The 21,517-nt window shown below is 37.4% G+C and overlaps 2 protein-coding genes across 3 annotated transcripts; one reads left to right on the forward strand and one right to left on the reverse strand.

The window, feature by feature from the left end:
* The first annotated feature begins 237 nt into the window (after positions 1-237).
* ccdc191 (coiled-coil domain containing 191) lies at positions 238-11,841 on the forward strand. Its single transcript, XM_056249413.1, has 16 exons — positions 238-303; positions 722-784; positions 2,151-2,280; positions 2,379-2,537; positions 2,860-3,262; positions 3,962-4,106; positions 4,370-4,560; positions 4,758-5,001; positions 5,072-5,499; positions 7,256-7,347; positions 8,575-8,657; positions 8,738-8,839; positions 9,326-9,469; positions 10,047-10,199; positions 11,022-11,176; positions 11,306-11,841. The coding sequence occupies exons 1-16, from the start codon at positions 238-240 to the stop codon at positions 11,475-11,477; spliced, it is 2,730 nt and encodes a 909-aa protein (XP_056105388.1). The 3' UTR covers positions 11,478-11,841.
* Positions 11,842-12,470: 629 nt separating this feature from the next.
* zdhhc23b (zinc finger DHHC-type palmitoyltransferase 23b) lies at positions 12,471-20,224 on the reverse strand. 2 transcript variants are annotated; one of them, XM_056248897.1, is made up of 5 exons: positions 20,206-20,224; positions 19,544-19,721; positions 16,365-17,057; positions 14,714-14,872; positions 12,471-13,006 (listed from the first exon to the last, which is right to left on the reverse strand). In XM_056248897.1, exons 2-5 carry the CDS (start codon positions 19,678-19,680, stop codon positions 12,733-12,735), a joined length of 1,263 nt encoding a protein of 420 aa, XP_056104872.1. In that variant the 5' UTR covers positions 19,681-19,721; positions 20,206-20,224; the 3' UTR covers positions 12,471-12,732. The 2 variants fall into 2 exon arrangements, with proteins under 2 accessions (XP_056104872.1, XP_056104871.1); XM_056248896.1 differs by having other exon boundaries at positions 14,714-14,881; positions 20,206-20,223.
* Positions 20,225-21,517: the final 1,293 nt, after the last annotated feature.

The following is a 21,517-nucleotide window of genomic DNA, read 5'->3' on the forward strand; positions in this document are numbered from 1 at the left end:
AGTAGTTCTTTTTAGGTACCAACCGTACCAACTCATGCTACGTCACTTTGCGCAAACTACAAATCCCACAATTCCATTGCTGTGTGAAAAGTTTCTCACTGAAGTACATGAATGTTTTGATGAAGCTAAATTTTGTATAACCATATTGTAAATTGCTACTGTATATACTTTGCAAACATGTTATAAAATATATTATATTATTTTACAATCCAAACGCATGCCCATGTACAAAAGACCATGGCTCTCCGACCGGATATTTTTCGTTGGAAAACAACAAAGACTAAAACACCAGGCAGTAATAAGGCGAGTAAAACCTGCTTCCTCTTTGCTCACACAGTTCTTCACATTTAGCTTCTTGGTAGTGTTTCCCTTTTTATAATATTCAGCCAGAGGTATTAATCTAAATAAATGTCACACTCGGGTTATCTTTGGTTATGCACATTGGTTATTATTAGTAATGAATGAATGGATTTGTAACTCAGCAGAAGGATTCAGCTCAAATGTGCAATGCAAACCCCTTTAGGTCTATCCGCAATAGAGCCAGTTTAAGGTGAGACGGCATATTATTAGTCAGGGATTAGATGTGTGAGGCCAGTGTGACAAAATATCCCATTTATGTCAACTTCAGGCATCAACAAGCCTGAACCCCTTTTGATTCAATGATCAGCTTATGATAACACTTTGATGACTCGTCTATTTTGAATTGAAACACTGGTCATAGCTGAATTTATATTTTATATTGCAGGTGCAGCTGAATGAGAATGACATAAAACAGTGGGTAAAGGTACATTTCAATCTTTTAAATACATGCAGAAAATTAATGTGTATGTATGCCATCCCTTGTGAAAAAGAAGTGTTCTTGATTATATTGAATGTGTACTTGCATATCATATAATATTAATGAATATCACATAAGGGGATAGTTCACCAAAAAATAAAAATTCTGTCATCATTTACTCACCCTCAAGTTTTTCCAAACCTGTATGAGTTTCTCTCTTTTGCTGAACACAAAAGAAGATATTTTGAAGAATGTCGGTAACCAAACAGTTAAAGGGTTAGTACACCCAAAAATGAAAATTCTGTCAGTAATTACTCACCCTCATGTTGTTCCAACACCGTAAGACTTTCGTTCATCTTCGGAACACAATTTAAGATATTTTTTATTAAATCTGAGAGCTGTCTCGCTCCTCCATAGACTTCTCTGTAATTGAAACTTGCCGGCCCAGAAAGTTAGTAAAGACAATGTTTAAAATGTTTAAACGAGAATACTTTTTGTGCGCAAAAATAACGACTTTATTCAACTATTCATTTTCTTCTGTGTGGGCCTCGGAGTGAGTTCACGTAGTGTAACAGCACAGCGCTTCTGGGTTGTACGTCAGAACGTAGGCTCACTATTAGCCGGCGCTGGTCATGTGTGTGATGCTGGCCAATAGTGAGCCTAAGTTATGACGTACAACCCAGAAGCGCTGTGCTGTTACACTACGTGAACTCACTCCGAGGCCCACACAGAAGAAAATGAATAGTTGAATAAAGTCGTTATTTTTGCGCACAAAAAGTATTCTCGTCGCTTGATAAACTTATGGTTGAGCCACTGTAGTCACTTGGACTATTTTAAACATTGTCTTTACTAACTTTCTGGGCCGACAAGTTTCAATTACAGAGAAGCCTATGGAGGAGTGATCCAGGTCTCAGTGCCCTCCGTAATATTTTTGTTTCAATTGCAATTAATATTCCGAAAGTGTCTGAAAGCATCACATTCAGTAAATTATTTTAAAGTAGGCATGAGACGTAAGTTGCAATAGTTATAGTTCCCTATTGTGATGTGTATCTGAGTGAAATGGCTTCTCGAACTAGAAAAAATGTAGAGCTGGACTTGATTTTGTAAATCGGGAATTGATTGGATCTTTGTCATTTGCTATTGTTGTGATCTCATGATGCCGCTATTATGCCAGTAAACACATCATCAGAGAAGAGATGTCTCTGCAAGATTATCTTAACTTATACTATAAAACTTATAGTATATAATTTCTGTAATAAGTACTCTTTTTTTTAAGTATGCTAAAGTGTACTTCTTTCACAAGAGATGCAGTGTCTGTGTTTATGTATATATATTGTAATTAAAACTTTTGTTGTATTCTCATTCTCCTCAGAGGGTGGAGATGGCTTCAGAGTTCGCTGTAGCAGAGGTGTTTCCCATGAAGAAACCACGTGGTGGTAAAAACAGTATGGCCCTGCAGAGCGTAGAACAGCTACAGGATCATGATGATGCATACAGTGAAGGTAGTCTTTAACTTATTCATAATATTCAGCACTTCATGCATATTCAGATTTTTAAAATCAGAATCATACTGACGTGTCCTCATTCTTGTATTCCACAGCTCAGTCTATTCTAAGTGAATGGATGAACCAGAAGTTACGTCTGGAGCTTGAAATGGATGATGACGAGGAGGAAGAGGAGATGAGTTCCAGTAAAAAGGATGATTCAGAATCCAAACAACTTGTTAAGACTACACAGCCTAGTTATAATAACTTTGATGGTACAAATGAACAAATTATCTGCCTTGTTTTCCTTGAAGTTTACCTTAAAGATCTTATGAAATCTAAACCAATGTTATTTTAGTATTATTTATTTACTTTAAAAAAAATTAAGTATCTTTTTTTTGCCAGAAATTTTGTTAGGTCCTTTTGTCATTTTTTTAAATTTATATAATTCATTTTTATTTAAAATTTTTTATTTTTAGTAACATTTCTAATTTTGTTATTTTATTTTATTTCAGCTTTATTTCAATTACAGAAAACTGTTTTTTCGTAGTTAATAATAATTTAATACTAAACTGGAGTTTCTATTTTGTTTTTTAGACATGTACTTTCACCTAGCGCAGGAAGAGGACAACTCTGTAGTGCACAATTTCCTCCAGGACCTGATGGACACAGAGGTGTTGGACTTTGGAATAATGGAGAACCTCAAAGTAGACTCTGACCTGAGTAAGAAGAAATGGAGGAACCCTAGCATCACTATGGAGGTGCGTCACAAGCAGGTAAAGGAGAGCCGCATGCGCAGAGATGCAGAGCGTGACAAACTGCGTAAAGAGAAGGAAGTGCTAAAGGAGGTGCGAGAGGAAGCCTGGCAACTGGAACAGGAGAAGCAGAGAAAGAAGAGACAGCAGGCACGCAGACAGGAAGAACTGATACAGCAGGAGATGATTCGCTTGCGCAGAGAGATGGAGGAGAAGAGGAGTGTGGAGAAGCTTACACGAAACATGTACAACAATCACAAATGTATTTGGACACCCTAACCACAGTTAAAAATGTATGAATGTCAACATATCAAACAAAGTGGCATCTGCAAACAAATCTGAACCCTTTCTCAACTAACTTCACTTCTCATCTTTACTGCTCACACGGATATTTTTTGTGGTTGTATGAAGTCAGTTCCCCTTAAGTTTATACCAGGGTCTGATCAAAGGACAATGGGGCTCTGGGGAACAAATGTCCCACTATATCCACTGCAGTTTTTTTTATAATATATGCATGATTATTTAATTATTCAAGGATTATTTTTCTCAATTGAGGTTTTAGGACAAGACCGTTGGTGATCTGGAAGGATCTGGTTGTACATTTAAGGAGAATAAATATCTATATTTCTGACTGCTTTGGGGCGCCTTGGAATCGGAAGCTAACCAGAAAGAGTCTAAATACATTTTAAATGCAGAATTATAGTTTAAAACCTAACAAAACATTTCTTTAAATACGTTTGATGTTTTTTCTTGAAGAGTGTGTTTGTCCTTTTTTAAAATAAATGTCACTTGGTTTGATATTTTCTTGTTTAATGAAATGACATGAATACATTTTTAAGTGTCCAGATACTTTTTGGGGCCACTGTATATAATTTTCCAATTTAAATGCCATTTAAATTTTTGAAGAGATGATTGCATGACATTTTTATTTCAATCTTGCACAGGGAGAGGGAAAAGCTTCAGAAACAAAGGGTCTCTGAGTGCTCTGTCATTTCAAAATGTCATAATTCCGCACAGAAGAAACAGAACAAAGACCTTCAACTTAAGCTAAAGAACCTGGAAGCCAAAGTTCACCTTCTTAATTTGCAGGTTAGAAGATATTACAGTTTAATTATATTGTATGCAATGAACACTTGTGTTTTTTGGGTAGTACTTTATTTTACAGCCCTACATGGACATACTATGTATTTATTATAGTTATCATAATAACTGGGTACTAACCCTGAACCTACCTCTAAACCTAACCTTAACCCATGTAGTTACCTTGTATTGCCCACTACTTTCTAAGAACACTGTAAGTGCAAGTACTGGACTGTAAAATACCGTTTTTTGACTGGTTGCATATGTTTTAGTGCATGCACAGGCATTTTGCGGCATGGTATTCTGTGATAATGGAGAGGAGGGTGCGCATGGGCAAGGCAGCGGCGCTGTGTGATTGGAGGAGGCAGCTGAGGGCGTGGCGGGCATGGCGGGCTCTTGTTTGGGCCAGAAGAGAGGAAAAAGAGGCTGAAAGGACTGAAGAAGAGCTGAGACTGGAGCACAGGCAGGAGAACTCAATTTATAAAAGCCTGTCATATAGGGCTTGATAAACATTTGGAAGAAAAGCGATGGCTCTTTAACTAAATGATTAGACTAAAAGAGCATGTTAATTGCTTAATTAAAGGTTAATTAAAAGCTTTAATTCATCTTGGCAACTTTGGCAGTCAGACTGGTTTTAAGTCATATCTGTCATTCCCACAGGCGCTGTCAGCAGGCGGTGGAGAGTGACCGCAGGAGGCTTTTGAGGCGCTGCCTCAGTGATTGGCTTGTGTGGTGTCAGGTAGAATGTCATCGCAAGGAGCTTCTCCGACAACAAGAAGAAACCCGATGTAAAATGGCTGCCTTGATCAGTGCGGCTACTTCTGGGAAACTAGGGGCGAAAAAATCTCCACCAATTACCAACCCACCTGAAACACTCAGTCTTACAGAACACATCAGTCATCAGGTAAGGACATATACTGAAATATATTTTTATTCTGATGAAAGTATTCCACAAACTCTTCATCCCACCACAGGAAGTGCCAGCAGCTCCAGAAAGCAGTTCACCCACTGCACAAGCCACTAAAAGCACTGGGCGTTCAGAGGCCCCGCCCACCCAAGCATGGCAGGTAACGCGACGTCATGCCGCTCTCTCATCGGCTGAGCTGCGTCGGGCCCTTCAGGGGCAACAGCAGAAGACCACCCGGAGTGGAAGTGCAGAGCTTAGCGGAGGACAGATAAAACACGGCCATGTGGCCCTTCAGCAAACCGTAGCAGAGCAGAGGCGCCTTCTGAAAGAGCAACAGGAGCATATTCTGCATCTGCAAGAGAGACAGAACATTCTGGAACTGAGACACGAGGCAGAGAAATCGGCACTGTTAGCAACAGGTCCGCCTGAAGATATCAGCACATGCTGTCCACCTAAACCCAACACAAAGGCTGCAAGAAGTACAGAAAAACCAAGGTACCCTCATATGTGTGTGGCATATTCCCAAAATCAAAAGAATTGTTTGTTTGTTTGTTTTTTGCATAACTTTACTTTACTTTTCTTCAGCAAGGACACATTAAATTGATCAAAAGTAACAGTAAATACTTTTAAAATGTTACAATTATTCCCTAAAAAAATTTATTACATTGATTTCATAAATCCCTAAATGTATTTTTATGAATGGCTACAAGTGTGTTTTGCTGCTCGGTCCGATTCACTTTTCAATAGCGTTTTTCAAAAATTGCTTACTGCACCTTTAAAATAGGCTTTTTTTATTTTTTGTGAGATTAATTATTTTTTGTGAGATTAATTATTTGCATGGAGAGGACAGAATAAATATACTGTAAGAAATCCACCTTAGGCACCAGAGTGGATCAGAATGTAATATTTGCTTATTTCAAGTGCTTAAAGTCCCTGTAAAGGCAATTTTAACAAAACATTCTAAACACATTCTAAAGGTTAGAAATGTATTGCTAAAACATATTACAAAGACTGTGAACTGTGAAGTACTGAATTGTGGAGTTAGACCGTTAAACAGTTTTTCACCCTGGCAATTTCACGGATTTTTTGGGCGGGTCTAAAACAGGGCTCGATGACGCACTGGAGCTCTTGGACACGCCCCTACTCGATGACGCACTGATACTGATCCCTCTAACAATATAAATAGAGCACATTCGCATCAGTTTGGCGCTCATTTGCGAGTTACTGTCAGTACTATTATCAGTTACTACAGCCTACAGTTTGCTATCTAGCCATGCCTTCGTCACGGAAATGCGTACTACTTGGATGCAATCATTTGCAAAACAGATCGGTGTCCTTGTTTAAATTTCCTAAAAACGACGACATCAAGAAGAGGTGGATTAATTTTGTGAAGAGCCACCTTGATGGAGAGCTGAGGATCACCAGCCAAACCCGCCTCTGTAGTGATCATTTTACTCGTGATAGTTTTATAAACTTTCGTCGGAGACAACTGGGATTCACAGATAATCCGTTGTTACTGGTGAAAGGTGCCGCACCGACTATCTCTCGCCTCGGCCTTCATCCTCCCGTCCCGCCGACAACTGGCGCCATCATCGGCAATGCGTGCCCACCAATGAGTGTAAGTTGCCTTGTCTAACTTTATTTGTCTAAGTTAGGTTAAGCTAGTTAACGTTTACTTACATATAACTTAGCTAACTTGCATAAAAGGGAGAGAAAAAATTTACCATTCTGTTGCAGAGCGAGGGGGACGATGTTGACTTCCTTGGTCAATGTCTTCTGAATCGGATTCAGGCTCTGGAGGCTCAAACAAATATGGCTTGGTATAACCTAATAACCTAATAAGCTGCTAGGAGCATCCATTTCGGCTGTAGCGGGTCCCGTCGAGTGCAGCTTTCCCGCGAGTGGGCGTGGTTTCAGCGCAGCCAGCGGACACGCCCCCAGCGTTTGAGAGCAGAGAAAACTGCTCATTTTTTCAAGATTTTGATAGCTTATTTTATGTACTTGCCGGCTTTTTTTATCATTCAAATTTGGCTGGGTGGCTAATAACACATTTTTCTGTGGTGTGACAAACTCAGAACACATACTTAATTTTGACTTTACGGGGACTTTAATGTAATCCCTCTAGATTTTACCAAAGGGTCACTTCCCACTGCTGTTCTATCCATGTGTGTGTGTGTGTGTGTGTGTGTGAGAGACAGAATGTTTGTTAGTTACAATTTCACATAGATATTCATGCTCCTTACAATCTCAGAACAAAGAGTGCCTCAGGGGAGAACGCCAGCAGCCACACCGACCAAAAATCATCTCTGCGTCGTTCAGCACTTCCCCATCCTACAGTACAAGGTCAGTCCGTACACATACACAATCAAGCAGTTAGAAAAACTGTCACTATGGTGGTTCCAAGAATGGAATATTAATTTCATGGCCATTCCCTAGATTTAAACACTCTGATGCTGAATGCATTGAATACAGATGCACATAATAGCTATACATTCATAATCCACTATGCAAGCCCAGAACAATACCAAAACCGCACAATACCTCTTCCATGTGTTAAACCTCAAATTTCATTTTTTTTTGAACGCAAAGTCATATTTGTTCGATAATCAGGGTTGTTTGAGAATCTGAGTGGGTTGGCGCACATGTCTGTGTGTCTCAGCGGGAGGTTGTTAACAGCCCCCACAACTCAACATTCTGCTGAGTAAAAGCCCCTACCGACTCTACAACAGCATCCAACATTTATGATATTATTTATCAATCTGTGAGGCTGACTGTCATGGCATTGGCACAACAAGATGACCAATGAGATTTTTCTCACACTGAAAAACTGACAAGTTATTGTCCTGCTCATGGGTGCGTTTTCCAAAAGTATCGTTTGACAAAAATGGTCGCAAGTTCCATTGACCTCTGTTGGTAACAACAACGGAACTTGCGGCCATATTTGCTTTTGGGAAATGCACACCAGATCTGCTCCACAATGTTCCTCGGCAAACACAAGGCCTTATATTCAAAACCCAGACTTTTGTACACGGTAATTGTGTTACCAAATGTTTTTCCACCTCCTATACTTAAATTAAATTTATAAATGACAAACATTTTATAAGAAAAGCCCATTTTGTTGAGTATAATTTTTTTAATTCAACTTTGTAAGTTTCTCATTCTGGTGAACTTCACATTGGTGAGCTTGTATTTTCTAAACGGATATACTATATAATTTAACTTCAATATAATTACCCCCCCCCCCCCCCCATATTTGATATATCTGGAACATTTTAGTCAATTTTGTTGCCATTTTTGCTTCAAGCCCTGGTTAATTTCTAATTCTGGTTGCAATACGACTTAAAACACTAGAAATGAAAGTGAGATTTTGAGCAAAGTCGGTTGGTGTGACATGGAATACCGCCTTGAATGCAAATTCAAGCAACACAAACAAACTTGTACCAAAGAACCATAAGATCAGAAGAACATACTGCAGAACTTCACAGTGACCCTTTAATCTCGCCCCTTAACTGATGTCTCTGTCACCCCCCCTACTCTATCTCTCACCTTCCTTTTTTTCGTTTCTTTCAGCCATGGAGGAACGAGCACGCCAGCGCACCAAGCGCAGGAAAGAGATTGAGGAGCAGAGGAGACAGAAGGAGGAGGAGAAACTGGTAAGACTTGCTTCTCTTGAAGGATGGAAATAAGTGTATGTGTATGTGATGACACAAACCTCTCCTTTTTTGTTCTTTAGGCTCAAATGAAGGCAGCTGAGGAGGAAAGGCTCAGAGCTGAGGAAGAAGAGAAACAAAAGGAGGTAGAGAGGAAGAAGGAAGAGAAAAGGCAGCAGAGGAAGGTCTGTGGAATTGGTCTGAGGAATTATCATGGATTTATAGGCTTTACATAATTAGATTATGTTATTATTAATAGCGATTAAATGGTAGCTGCACTGTATGTGTTCCGTACATGAGTGATGCCTCAAATCTTGCGGCTTGTTAAGGAGAGGTGCGTTTTCACTTTTCTACAGGCAAATAACTGTAATTCAGCTCGTTCTGGTGATTTTCAGCTTTTAGGGATGATGGAATTGGTGAAAAATATCACAAGCCTCATCTAGGGACCAGATTGCCAGTGTGCAACCAACCGGAACGCCCTAGCAACTGATTAGAGTATGCTAAAAAACATTCAGAATAACTTAGCCACATTCAACATAGCCAACGAGTTTTGCATAAGCAAGCGCATCTAGAAAATGTAAACAAAAATGTACATCTAATTTATTTATCATGTTTATGCACACAGCTTTTTAGTTTATTCGTTTTAAGGAACCGTGTTTATGTGAACTTAGAAGGAGCTTGAGAAGCAGAAGAGAGCAGAATGGGAACAGGAACTGTCGAGGCGGGCGGCCCAGCACTACCTCAGAACCCTGTTACTGCACCGAGGCCTGGCACCATGGAAACTCCTGCTGGAGCAAAGCCATGTCAACACACAGGTCAGCGCTGCTGCAGACACACACACACACACACATTCATGCCCTACAGTAACAATGCAGGCCATTCGCCTGCCTTCCAGACAGATTCTCACACACTCAATTATTCATCCAAAGAGTTATGGCCGCTCACACACAGACAGGAAGACCAGCTGTTGCATTGCATTAACTCTTGGTCCGTTCCCCAAATTTTAATGATGTTTACAGTATACTGTTGCGTTTCCACCTGGCTAACCACCTGTTTCCAAAATAAATAAACAGAGCGGATATCTGAGATGCAGGGTGGAGCGACCGAGAGGGAGAGATTGAGAGGAAAGACACAGAGAGAGAAACAGATGACGGAATGGCTTTGAATTCAGAATTTGCATTGTTGTTTAGATATTGATCCACATCCATGAGAACAGAAACCTCAAGGTCCAATTAGTTGCATGTGCCTCTATCTTTACAGTTCTCACAGGAAGTCAGCAGGGAAAGTTTGCGATCCATATAAACCATGGGAGTGCATGAGATGATGACACTGTTAATTAAATCTGGCAGTTATTTATGTTCGGGTGCTTTTGGCTTTTCGGGTCTCCTCCAGAGAGCGGTGGATCATTACACTCTGGCTCTGCAGAGAAGCTGCTTCTGCTCTTGGCGGCAGTGTGTGGATGAAGCCCACGCAGAGAGAGAGGCCAGTGCCAACCAGCTGTATCACCGGATCCTGCTTCAGAGGGCCGTGTGGAGCTGGACGAGGGTAAAACGCCACACACACGCATTACCTGTCAATGATTAGAAAAGATTCCGGTTTTAAGACAGCCTAATTTGGGATAGCCACAAGGTGTGTCTTATCGACTTATTAAAAATAATTTAGTTAATTTATAATAAATATGTATTATGTATCCATTATTTTGATATTAATATTAGTTTTTTTAAATTGTCTTATCGATTTATTATAAATACATTTATAAATAACTCAAATGTATTCATTCATTAATATTAATATTTTTTATAGACATAAATAAATAAGTGTATTTTATATAATAAATTAAACAATTTTTGAGGCATATTATAATTAAATTTGGTATAGCCACAAAGTGTCTTATCGTCTTATAACTTTATTAAAATGTTTATTTATTCATAATAAATTAAATACATATTTATTGTTTATTAATTTATAGGCATATAATTAATTGTATTGTTTATAATAAATAAATAATACATATTTATTAATAAAAAAAATTTTGTTTGTTTGTTGTAAATATATATGCATTTAAATATATATATTTCTTTATAGATTCCTTATATTGTATTATTTGTAATAAAGGAAATTAAAATAATATTAATTAAATTAATACATAAAAAAATTCTAATGTGCTTTATTTATTATCTTTACATTTTCTGAAGAAATTATCACCAGAACTGACCAACAAGGACTTGGCCATGTGGTTACTAATGTTTTCTGGGTGGTTTCTTACTGGCCCATATTTAAGTGCCTAAGTTTAATATTTAGGGTTAGTAATATTAATAAATCCTTAAGTATGAGCAATTTTCTGCCTTTGATTTCAATACTTACCAGTTAAAAGATCTGTGTTGTATACTGGAAGCACGAGCCGAGCGGTTCCACAGGATACACACCCAGAGGAAGGCGTTCACGGCACTGCTAGATCACGCAACAGAAGAGCGAATAACAGCCTGGGACAATGAGCAGCGGGCAGAGGAGCACAACAGCAGGTCTTTACCTCGTATAAGTGTGAATGTGTGACAGTTTACTGCACCATAAGGCCAAATCTAGAGATGAACTTGTGTAGTTCTAAAAGAATTTAAAGTTTGCTCTGACTTCTGGTTCTCTGGGCTTTGTAGGAGAGCTGTCAAGAAGTGTTTTGCTAGCTGGAGGCGTCTTCCTGTTGTCTTACGAGAGGAGAAAGAAAGAGAGGAACGCAGAGATCAACTCAGACGTAAAGTCTCTGAGATTTTGCCTGACTTCCGCGCCTCCCCTATGGACTCCCTGTGGCGGTCCGTAAATCCTCTTTAACCAGCACACAGGCTGCAAATACCAAGCTTTACATCACATCATTAAATGACATTGACAACATCTGCAGCTTGATGAGCCAACGTGTTTAATCTTCTTACGCTCGTTAATTTTTCTATGGAACAGTTTAATTGAACAACTTTGAGAATGAAATGCATTACATTATAAAACCGTCTCGCATGAGACAAATAAACATCCGGATTTTGAACGGCTTCTTTATGTGCTTCTGTGCTTAGAAGGCATTTAATGGAAGGAAAACAACTGATTCAAAAACACTGAAATGTAGCTGGATGGTAAGCAGCATAGATTTATCCTCAATTGAAGCACATGAAAAGAAAACACACACACAGAGAGAGAGAGAGAGAACGAGAGAGAGAGAGAACAACAAACATGAAGCTCAACATGAAACATTCATACTGAGATGACAGTTTTAAAGCTGTGATATGTCTGGATATAGATGCATTGTTGCATCACTTCTGATGTCCCAAAAGGGCACTAAATAATGTTTGACATTGACTGTGCATTCACATATTGGAGTTGAGAGATCAAATATTAGACAGTACAATACATAATTGATCCAACTAGCAGTGAATGCAAACCAGAAATGCATATTTGTGGTAACACTTCACAATAAGGTCTCATTTAACATTAGTTAATGCATTAAATAACATGAACTAACAATGAGCAATATATTTTTTTACAGCATTTATTCATCTTTGTTAATAAAAATACATTTGTTTACTGTTTGTTCATGCTAGTTCACAGTGCATTAATTAATGCTAACAGATCATTTTGATTTTAAAAATTGTATTAGTGAATGTTGAAATTAACATTAACAAATGAAACCTTATTGGAAAATTGTAAAAACTAAATACAAATGAATGTTTCAAAGGGTTCCTTCTGAGTGAAATTACTAAAAAGAATTTTGTATTAGAAAAAAAAAATATTTAAGGACAACTTCACATAATATCTGTAATGTCAAGTCATGTGTAAACACTATCCACCGCAAAGTAATGAAGCACTAGATACTGAATTACACTAGGAGAGATGTTATACTACAACACTGCCATCTACTGTTCCACAACATTCACCTGACTCTTGATGAGACCTTGACCACAACGTTTCGAGCCATAAAACTGACTCCGGAATGGATGTTGAAGGCATTAAGTAGCACAACATTATACTTCACTGTAGTATATAAGTGATAATTCACTTTAAAGACAGACTTTTCCATCAGCAGACACTGCCAGTTTAATGTCTACACCAGATCTGATGGTTTATGGTTTGACAGCTCTGAAGCCTTACTCATGGTTAAGAATTCAGTCCAGTTACTACAGAAACCTCGGGAGTAGGTGCCGGTGTCGATGACCAGACCCCAGAGACGTCTGCGACCGGTTTTCTCTCTCAGAGCCAGGCGTGCCTCACGTTCGGTCACATTGAAGCTGACGTTGAGGAGCTGTAAGATCAGCAGGTGCAGTAAACCTCCCGTCACAATACTGCTGTACCAGGCACAGGTGAAACACAGAGCAGAACTGGCCGACAGAAACACATACAAACGAGTTGATTATTGTTACATTATTAATACCATAAATACAAAAAAATGCTGCTATAAACAGTCATATTAAACTTGAGGAACAAAATTTAGTCACCATGCAATTAAAATCTTGTTTTTTTTAAATGAAATATTGCCGTATGCATTATAAATGATTTATCCATGCACAGATTGCACACCTTTTTTTTTTTTAAATGTCATGTGCCCTCATTATCTTTAATCAAAATAACTTCCCTTCCCTCTTGCAGTGAGATCTCTTCTCTGATGGCATGTTTACTGGCGCGAGGGCGGGACAACCTGTCTTTTCTCCATTAATGATAACTTATAAATCTTAAAAGACAGATTGTTGTGAGCTACGAGGTTGTTAATCAATGGTATTAGCTTCTGTTGAAGCCATCAGCCCATAATTATATATAATTTGTAGTTTAATATTTCTTCATTGTTTATGCGGTTCGCAACGCTTCATGGGATTGTAGCTTTTCCCCCACTAAAGCCGTAAGGAATAGTTAAATAATTTAAATTCGGTCATCATTTACTCACCCTCAAGTGGTTTCAAAACTGTATGAATTTTTCTTCTGCTGAACACAAAAGATGATATTTTGAAGAATGACGGTAACCAGACAGTTGATGGACCCCATTGACTTCCATAGTATTTTTTTTTCTGAGTAAATGACAGAATTTTCATTTTTAAGTGAACTATTCCTTTAAGTACACAGTCTTGTCCCTTTGTATTTTTGTCAAATTTTCAAATGTTTTTTTGATTTAAATCAAAGTTTGTAATGTTGTGATTCACCTCATTGCTGGTTAGGTTTGGTTCATGGCTTATAGCGCGTTAACGAATACTTTTAAAAATCCATATGGGAGAAGTGAATAGAAAAAACACTTCCAGAACCAGCGCTGCTGAAAAAGTGGACTGGCACTAATGCACTCTTTTCTTGTTCAAGATGTCCTTTCACTTGGACACGTCACAATAGGGAAGAAATGACTATTGCAACTTCCGTCTCACGCCGAATGTAAAGGTGATGTGTAATTTGTTCCATGTTAAAGAAACTTTAATTTAGCTCTTTCAATTTTGCCCTTTTAATTTGAGTTGTGTTGTAATTGTTATCTATAACTAATCCTAAATTATAAAAAATATTTTTTGTTAATTGAGATACAATATAAAAATTAAATGAAAAACTTAAACTTTTACAAAATTAGAAATGTAGCGTTGGCAACTAACTGAAATAATTCATTAAAAGTTTGAGTTGGGAAGTACTAGTTACTAAAAGTGAAATAAAAAAGCTAAATAGAAACTAACAAACAAAAATAATTACTAAAACTTAAATGAAAATTAAAAAAAGAATATATAAAATAAAGCTAATTCAAAATGTTAATAAATACTATAATAGTATATAAAAAAATACTGTGTGTGTGTGTAAAATGGCAGATGATGTTTGGGAAATTCAGAATTTGGTTCTCTTAACCCTCAATGATTCTGCGAAACACTGATATGGTGCATTTGGAGCAGTTTACACAAACAGAAAGGCAACAAAATTCCATTAAATTTACTATTTTAAAGTGACTTTCCAGAAAAGAAAATCATCTTTTTTCATCAATAACTAATGAACTGGAAGGAATTGAGGTGGTGAATAGAAAGGTTTAAACAGCAGAAGCATTTGTGTGTGTTTTGTTGTTGAATCCACACCTGTACTGCTTGTAGACGTCAGGACAGTAGAGCAGTGCCGTCATCACACTCTGATGGGGACACACGCTTCGAAGAACCAAACTGATCCCGTACAGCGACGTCAGCAGAAAGAAAACAAGCATCAGAAGGAAACTGGGGTGATTGGCCTGTCCCACACAGCTGTTGATCCTACCACAAAAACAAAATGACCAACAAGACACCGAACTGAGACCTGGAGATTCATTTACACATATCAGTTACACAGAATAAGAAGAACGCAGAGAGTGAGATCAACTCACTGTCTCCGTTACACATATGTTTACACGAAGAACAAGATATTTCACAGGACACAAAAAACCTGATTGACTCAACAAGCAACACAGAAACATTTTTGAACACTAGAGTGATAATAGGCAAACAAGACACACCTGGGAATGATCACAGAACTAATCAACTAGAAAAACTACAAAAGGACTACGAAAAAGACACACGACAGGAAACAGGAACAGAACCATGTCAAATGCAAACTAAAAGTCCAATTAACAAAGCACAAGAAACACAAAGCCAGGTAATACATCATTTCTCAAAATTCTGGTAATGCTAATGTATACATTTTCATGACAAAAAAAAAAAATCAAGTGTACTTGAAAAATATTGCATGAAAATGTACCATATTTTAGCACCATTAACTTTTTTGCATTGTGACATTATTTTCATGTGAAATGAAATTAAAATATTTTCAAAAAATCGTATTATATTTAAAATGTCTAATTATAAAACGATTAATTATACAAATTATTACAATTATATTTGATGAATTACAAAAACATTTTTAAAATTAAATATAAAATAAAACGTATATTATATGTACACATACATTACAATCAGCATAAATTAAAGGCAGAAGCCAGTTTTATAAATACAAACAAATTTATAAAATTACTAAATGTTTTAAATTAAATGTACAAATTACTAAATATTTATTTTTCCTTTTTTTAGTAAAATTAGATATTTTTAATGCTGCAATAAAGAGAACTTGGGGAGAAAATGCGTTTAATTTTATGTTTGTGTTTAATTAAAACACTATTTTGACATTTTCATGTCAAATTAAATAAAAATAATCTTATACTCTCATATATTTTCTAATTATAAAATTATTATTAATTATACAAATTATTATAATTATATTTGATGACTTGCAAAAAATATATTTTTAAAATTAAGCGTAAAATAAAATGTATATTATATGTTCACATACATTACAATCAGCATAAATTAAAGGTAGAAGCCAGTATTATAAATACAAATTAAATAAATATACACAAATTAAATTCTTTTTTTTTTATTAAATTAAATGTACAAATTGCTAAATACTTTAAATGTAAAAAAGCACTTTAAATAATATATCTTATTTTAGTTGCAAAATTAGATATTTTTCATGCTACAATAATGAGAACTTGAGGAGAAAAATTTGTTTAATTTTATGTTTGTGTTTAAAGTAATTAAATGCCGAAATACTAATGGTGCTAATCACAGGCTTTATTTTCTTTATGCTTAGTTTTGTCTTGTGATTTTTGCATGAAACATGTTACCTGCAGATGAAATTAATATTAATGAATGAATTAACTAATCCGATAATAATAACTGAGACCCTCTTGAATAAGGAACCCACCAGACACAGTGGTGGTCCAGACGCAGGATGCAGACTCCACAGATCCTGCAGTGTCCGGCTCTCGGGGGACGCACCACTTTGCATACTGTACACCAGTTCCTCCTCTGAACACTCTCCTGTGCTGTCCCAGATTCATCAGTTTGTTCAGGAGGACTGGCGTGATTGGCTATCACCACCTGGTGCTGTTCTCCGTTTAGATAGGCAGCATCTACATCAGGTGGTGGTTTGTGATAGGTCACTGTACTATGAGTGTCAGATGGAAGAGGCCTGACGTAGCCCGGCCCCCTCTTGGTGATTATGAGAGAAATGACCGTAAGAGCAACACCCGCCGTCACAGCGCACAACTGAAGATGATTCACATCACCGTGAGGGACGACTTCGGTGATGAAGAGGTAGAACATGTAGAAGAGGGAGAAGAGGGCGAGGCTGAGGAAGAATAAAGTGCGTCCTTTCTTTCGGTGAGTAAAGTAGTAGTACCAAATGACCATGATGGGCACTGCTGTTAGCACTACAATACCCAGCAGGTAGTGCAAAGCTGCAATGTGCAAAAAAACAGGAAGGAGAATAAGAGGAGGGATCAACGATAGATCAACTTGTTGGGCACCAGATATCCAGGGCACCCGCAGACGATCACTGATCGTGGCAACTACCCGAGACAGAGAGCCTGGATTTTGAGACTCCTTCTTCATCCATCTGGAAAATAAAATATTCTATCATATTCTTCATTTAACACATTTTACTATATTTAAAGGGGTCATTCACCCAAAAATTTAAATTCTGTTAAAGGTGCTATGTGTATTTTTTAGAGGCCTCTATCGGTGATGTTTCAGATTGCAACCAATTTTTACAAGAGCGCTTGTGCTCTTGCGCGTGCTCGAACTCAAGAGCGAGCACTCATGGTACCGGCCACACTGAGACTTTCAACTGACCGGAGAAAGCATCACACAACATGCTGGAAACTCGTGTAAACTCCCACTGCAACGTTACAATAATAGGCTACTTTTATCAGCTTGAGTTGAACTAATGCTCCATGCTCGTACCATGATAACGTTACATTGACTGCATTTAGTCGACATGTGGTGTTAGCATAAGGCATTTCACTAACTATTCGTGTATCTTTCACAATCAGGCAGCAATGTCAACATAGATGAATGTGATAACGAAAACGGTTAGTGAACTAGACTGAACAATTTCAGTGTAACAGTAAGAACGTAGGAAGTAACATTACTGTACTGAATGTGTCTGAAAATTATAAACAATATGATAGTAGTGGGATGAGTGACGTTAGACAGTAGATCTAGTAGGCTACATAAAATAAAAGTTACATCCTAAAGCACCTACTTTTTGTTATCCTGGAACAGTCTTTTGTATTAATTTCATGTCTCATGTATGTTGTAGTTTACCTTGCTATTTCATTACAGTTTACCATTATGTATATCAGCATATCTGAAAACTTGTAATTTATCACAATAAAAATAGCGGAGGTCTCTCCATAATTCAAACGCTCTGCCGATGTTGATCCGTGTTTTCGTCCTAAGTCGATCCGATTTGACGTTTGGCCTGACGAGCTTCAGCAGATACATTTTTGTTTTGTATATTTATGTGGAGTTTGTGTTGGAGTGTGTGTTGTGCTGGAGGCAGGTCGTTGTTTGGTGTTATCAGGCTCCATGTCGTTTAGCTGCAGTGCCGTCGCATACACTGTATATAAAAAGGAGAGAGGCTCGGGAGCGCGCATGCACGTCACATCCGATGGATTTCGCAGAAAATCCGACCCGGAGACTTCACATAGAAATAGGAATACTGGCCTTCAGAGGTAATAGCAAAACCCGACAAGTGGATCATTGTAATGTGTGATTACAACCCCTTTACACACAGGCAATAAAAAAAGGATTCATTTTAGAAGAAACGTTACATTTAGCACCTTTAATTTTCATCATTTACTCGCCCTCGTGTCATATTCCAAACCTGTAAGACTTTCGTTCATCTTCATAACACAAATGAAGATATTTTTGATAAAATCTGAGAGCTGTCTGTCCCTCCATTGACAGCAACACAACTACCACTTTGACCCTTCAAAAAGTTCATAAAGAGATCATGTAACTAATCCATATGAATTGAGCGGTTTATTCCAAATTTTCTGAAGAGACTCAAACACTATATATCATGAAAATAATGAAATTAGGCTTTTCAACTCACACATCAGTTATGTTAAACAGAAGATCAAGCATGTTTCCTTGATGTTTGAGAACCAATGAGGTTCATTCTCGTGTGTAACGCAGCACGTTTGAGCTTCTGCAAGAGGTTTGTTCTCGTGCGTCAAGTAGGTTCAGTTGAACTCAATGTTCATAGTCTCTTCAGAAAATGTGGGCTAAACCATTTCACAATCTCTTTATGAACTTTTTTTAGCATCAAAGTGTCAGTTGTGTAGCGGTTAATGGAGCTCTCATGTTTCATCAAAAAGATCTTCATTTGTATACCGAAGATGCAGAAATTCTTACGGTTTTGGAACGATATGAGGGTGAGTAATTAATAACAGAATTTTCATTTTTAGGAGAACTAACCCTTTAAGGGTGTGTTCACACTTGGCAGGTTTGGTTTGATTTAAATGATCTCTGGTGCAATTGCTCTGACAGTGCAGTTCATTTGAATAAGTATTAAAAGCTGCCATCCGAACCTTGGCACGCACAAAACAAGTGGACCGAGACCCACATTTTCAGGGGTTCCAAGTGAACTCTGGTGCAGTTCGACTGAAATATATATATGCAACATGGACCAAAAACACTCTCAAAAAAACAAAAACAGGACGTGATGTCACAAGATGCGTCCCTACAAAGGAGAGAGTGCTCGAGAAAATCAGATTTTTCTCGTAATAAGAGCTACGTGGCCCATTACAATTTGGTACTACAGGAGTCGAAAAACACCATCTCCTTGCAGCAGATCTTTGTTTGTGTGTGCAGTGGAGAAATTCCTGCCGCTGTTTTGTGAGTTCTCAGGTGGTTAAGATACAATGAGCGCATTTAACCCAGAACACAGCATTGTTTTGAATGTTTGGAAAGTTCGGTCTCAAATATATATCGGTTTCTTTTTAATTAAAACAAGAGAACCGAACTACAAGTGTGAACAGACCCTAAGTAGAAATCTATGAATCCAAAGTGCTATTTTAGTGGACCCTCGCTCACCTGTCACAAGCCTCATCCAAATCCTCACAGTCACAGCAACATGCTGCCATGTGACTGCGCCCGCCATGGCGATCAATGTACTCACAACAGCACAGAGGATCATCCTGATCTAGTGTTCGACGGGATCTCTTCGTCATGACGTCAACTTAGAAAACATAGGTGAGGGCAGGTATCATTCCTGTGAGGGAACCAAATTTAAATTTTAGTTCTCATTTCTCGATTTATTAGACTTAATTTCCACATGCTTTTATCCAAAGCGATATACAAGATAGGCCTATTCAATTGATCTCGTCATGCATTCACTAGGGATCGAACCCATGACCTTGTACTACATACTGTACATAGCCTACGATACATGATATACATACGATACGATACATGATATATACATACATAAAGAAAGAAAGAAAGTTTTGGTAGTACATTTTTGAATATATTTTAAATATAAACATTTAATTGACTTTTTTTTTACGCGCAGGTTACTGGAAAGTTGTATGTAGCATGTAAAGTCGGATGTAAAGCGATGGTGTTCTGATAAACGACACACTGGCCGTCTAGATTAGAACACGTCGAACAACAAAAGTACTCACTATACGTAAATAAACTAATAGGGACATAACGTTACTAAACGTAGCATGTGGCATGCGATATTTCGTACTTACAGCACAGAACAGTCATATTGTAGAAGTAGTTCTTTCGTAAGTGCTGTCAGTAGCGTCAGCCAGGGGCGTAGAATTTAGTAGGGACGCTAGGGACGTGTCCCTACCAATATCCAGTGACACTGATATATCCCTAGCAATATTTTCGATCAAAACTTTAAATATATTAAATATTGATGTCCCCGTCCCCACCAATTTCAAAATCAAACCTATATGCCACTGGCGTCAGCTGTCCTAGTCTCATTCTCGGTATCGAACGGTTCTAGTCTGTTTACCACTCTGGTTCATCATCATCATAGGTGTACTCCAGTCTACCAGCAACTGCACAAGAAACACTAAAGCAGTCCAAATCTACGAAGAGCACCAGGAAGTCGCGTAGCATACACAGCAACCGCGAACAGACAGCAGTGCTGTGTGTCGAATAGACCGCCTTTATCTTCCTGACGTCAGTGCAAACCATGGTGCAAACTTTTCATTTCCTCTGATTATAAAGGTTACTTAATGAACAGATGTTTTAAACAACAAAATATGACTACATTTTATGAATACATTTTTTTTATTACAAGTTCACTGACAGAATATCTACGTCACGTGACGTCATAGAGGACAGATGCACACCCGCAGCCTTTTAAAACATCAAAAAAAAGTTCTCTGTCATTTATGTCAGCACACATGAAATAAAACTATAAAGTAATTTAAAATGTAAATGCGCACTTACCTATTGAGTAAGCCAGCATTTGTTTAAAGGCACTGTTTTGAGATGAAGTCATAATGTAATAATGTTGTTGTGATATTTGATGTTAATAAAGATCATAAAAAAAATCTTAAAATAAAAGATAAATCAATAAGATGTAAACTTCACAAAATGAACATTTGAATTTTATTTATAAATAGTTTCAGGAGAAATGTCTTAATATATGCAGAGAAAAAAATAGATATCTATACACATCCACCTAATATTTTTCTGTTAAAGTTTGGAATGCTTGAGTATTACCACACAATTTTTTATTTTCCCAAGTAAACATTTAAGTCACAAATTTATTTTAGAGACAATACAGTCCCTAAAAGCTGTTGAACAACCAAAGGTGGTATTTAAAGACATGTAAACAATTTATAGGTAAAACATCACTCATTATTTACAGTAAACGTCAGAGATTTTATCTTCTCCATATGAACCTGTACTGTAAGACATTATTAAAATCCTGATGAGCATTCAGAACTTCAAACATTCTACAACTTTAATATGCACAATCATTTGTCAGTGGTGATCCCTGCATTAATAATGTTTTAAGGTGCAATCATTTACAAAGTCTTA

Source organism: Rhinichthys klamathensis, unplaced genomic scaffold, assembly GCF_029890125.1.
Source record: "Rhinichthys klamathensis goyatoka isolate OS25496 unplaced genomic scaffold, OSU_Roscu_1.1 h1tg000059l_1, whole genome shotgun sequence".
Taxonomy (NCBI): Eukaryota; Metazoa; Chordata; class Actinopteri; order Cypriniformes; family Leuciscidae; genus Rhinichthys; species Rhinichthys klamathensis.

Bases quoted from the DNA above. Each gene is read 5' to 3' on its own strand.
- ccdc191 (XM_056249413.1), top strand. From the start codon at position 238: ATGGCTCTCCGACCGGATATTTTTCGTTGGAAAACAACAAAGACTAAA. The intron at 7,348-8,574 runs GTCAGTCCGTAC...CGTTTCTTTCAG, and splicing joins TCCCCATCCTACAGTACAAG to CCATGGAGGAACGAGCACGC. The intron at 8,658-8,737 runs GTAAGACTTGCT...TTTGTTCTTTAG, and splicing joins AGAAGGAGGAGGAGAAACTG to GCTCAAATGAAGGCAGCTGA.
- zdhhc23b (XM_056248896.1), bottom strand. From the start codon at position 19,680: ATGACGAAGAGATCCCGTCGAACACTAGATCAGGATGATCCTCTGTGC. The intron at 17,058-19,543 runs GTGAGCGAGGGT...TTTATTTTCCAG, and splicing joins TTGGATGAGGCTTGTGACAG to ATGGATGAAGAAGGAGTCTC. The intron at 14,882-16,364 runs GTGGGTTCCTTA...TTTTTGTGGTAG, and splicing joins CTGGACCACCACTGTGTCTG to GATCAACAGCTGTGTGGGAC.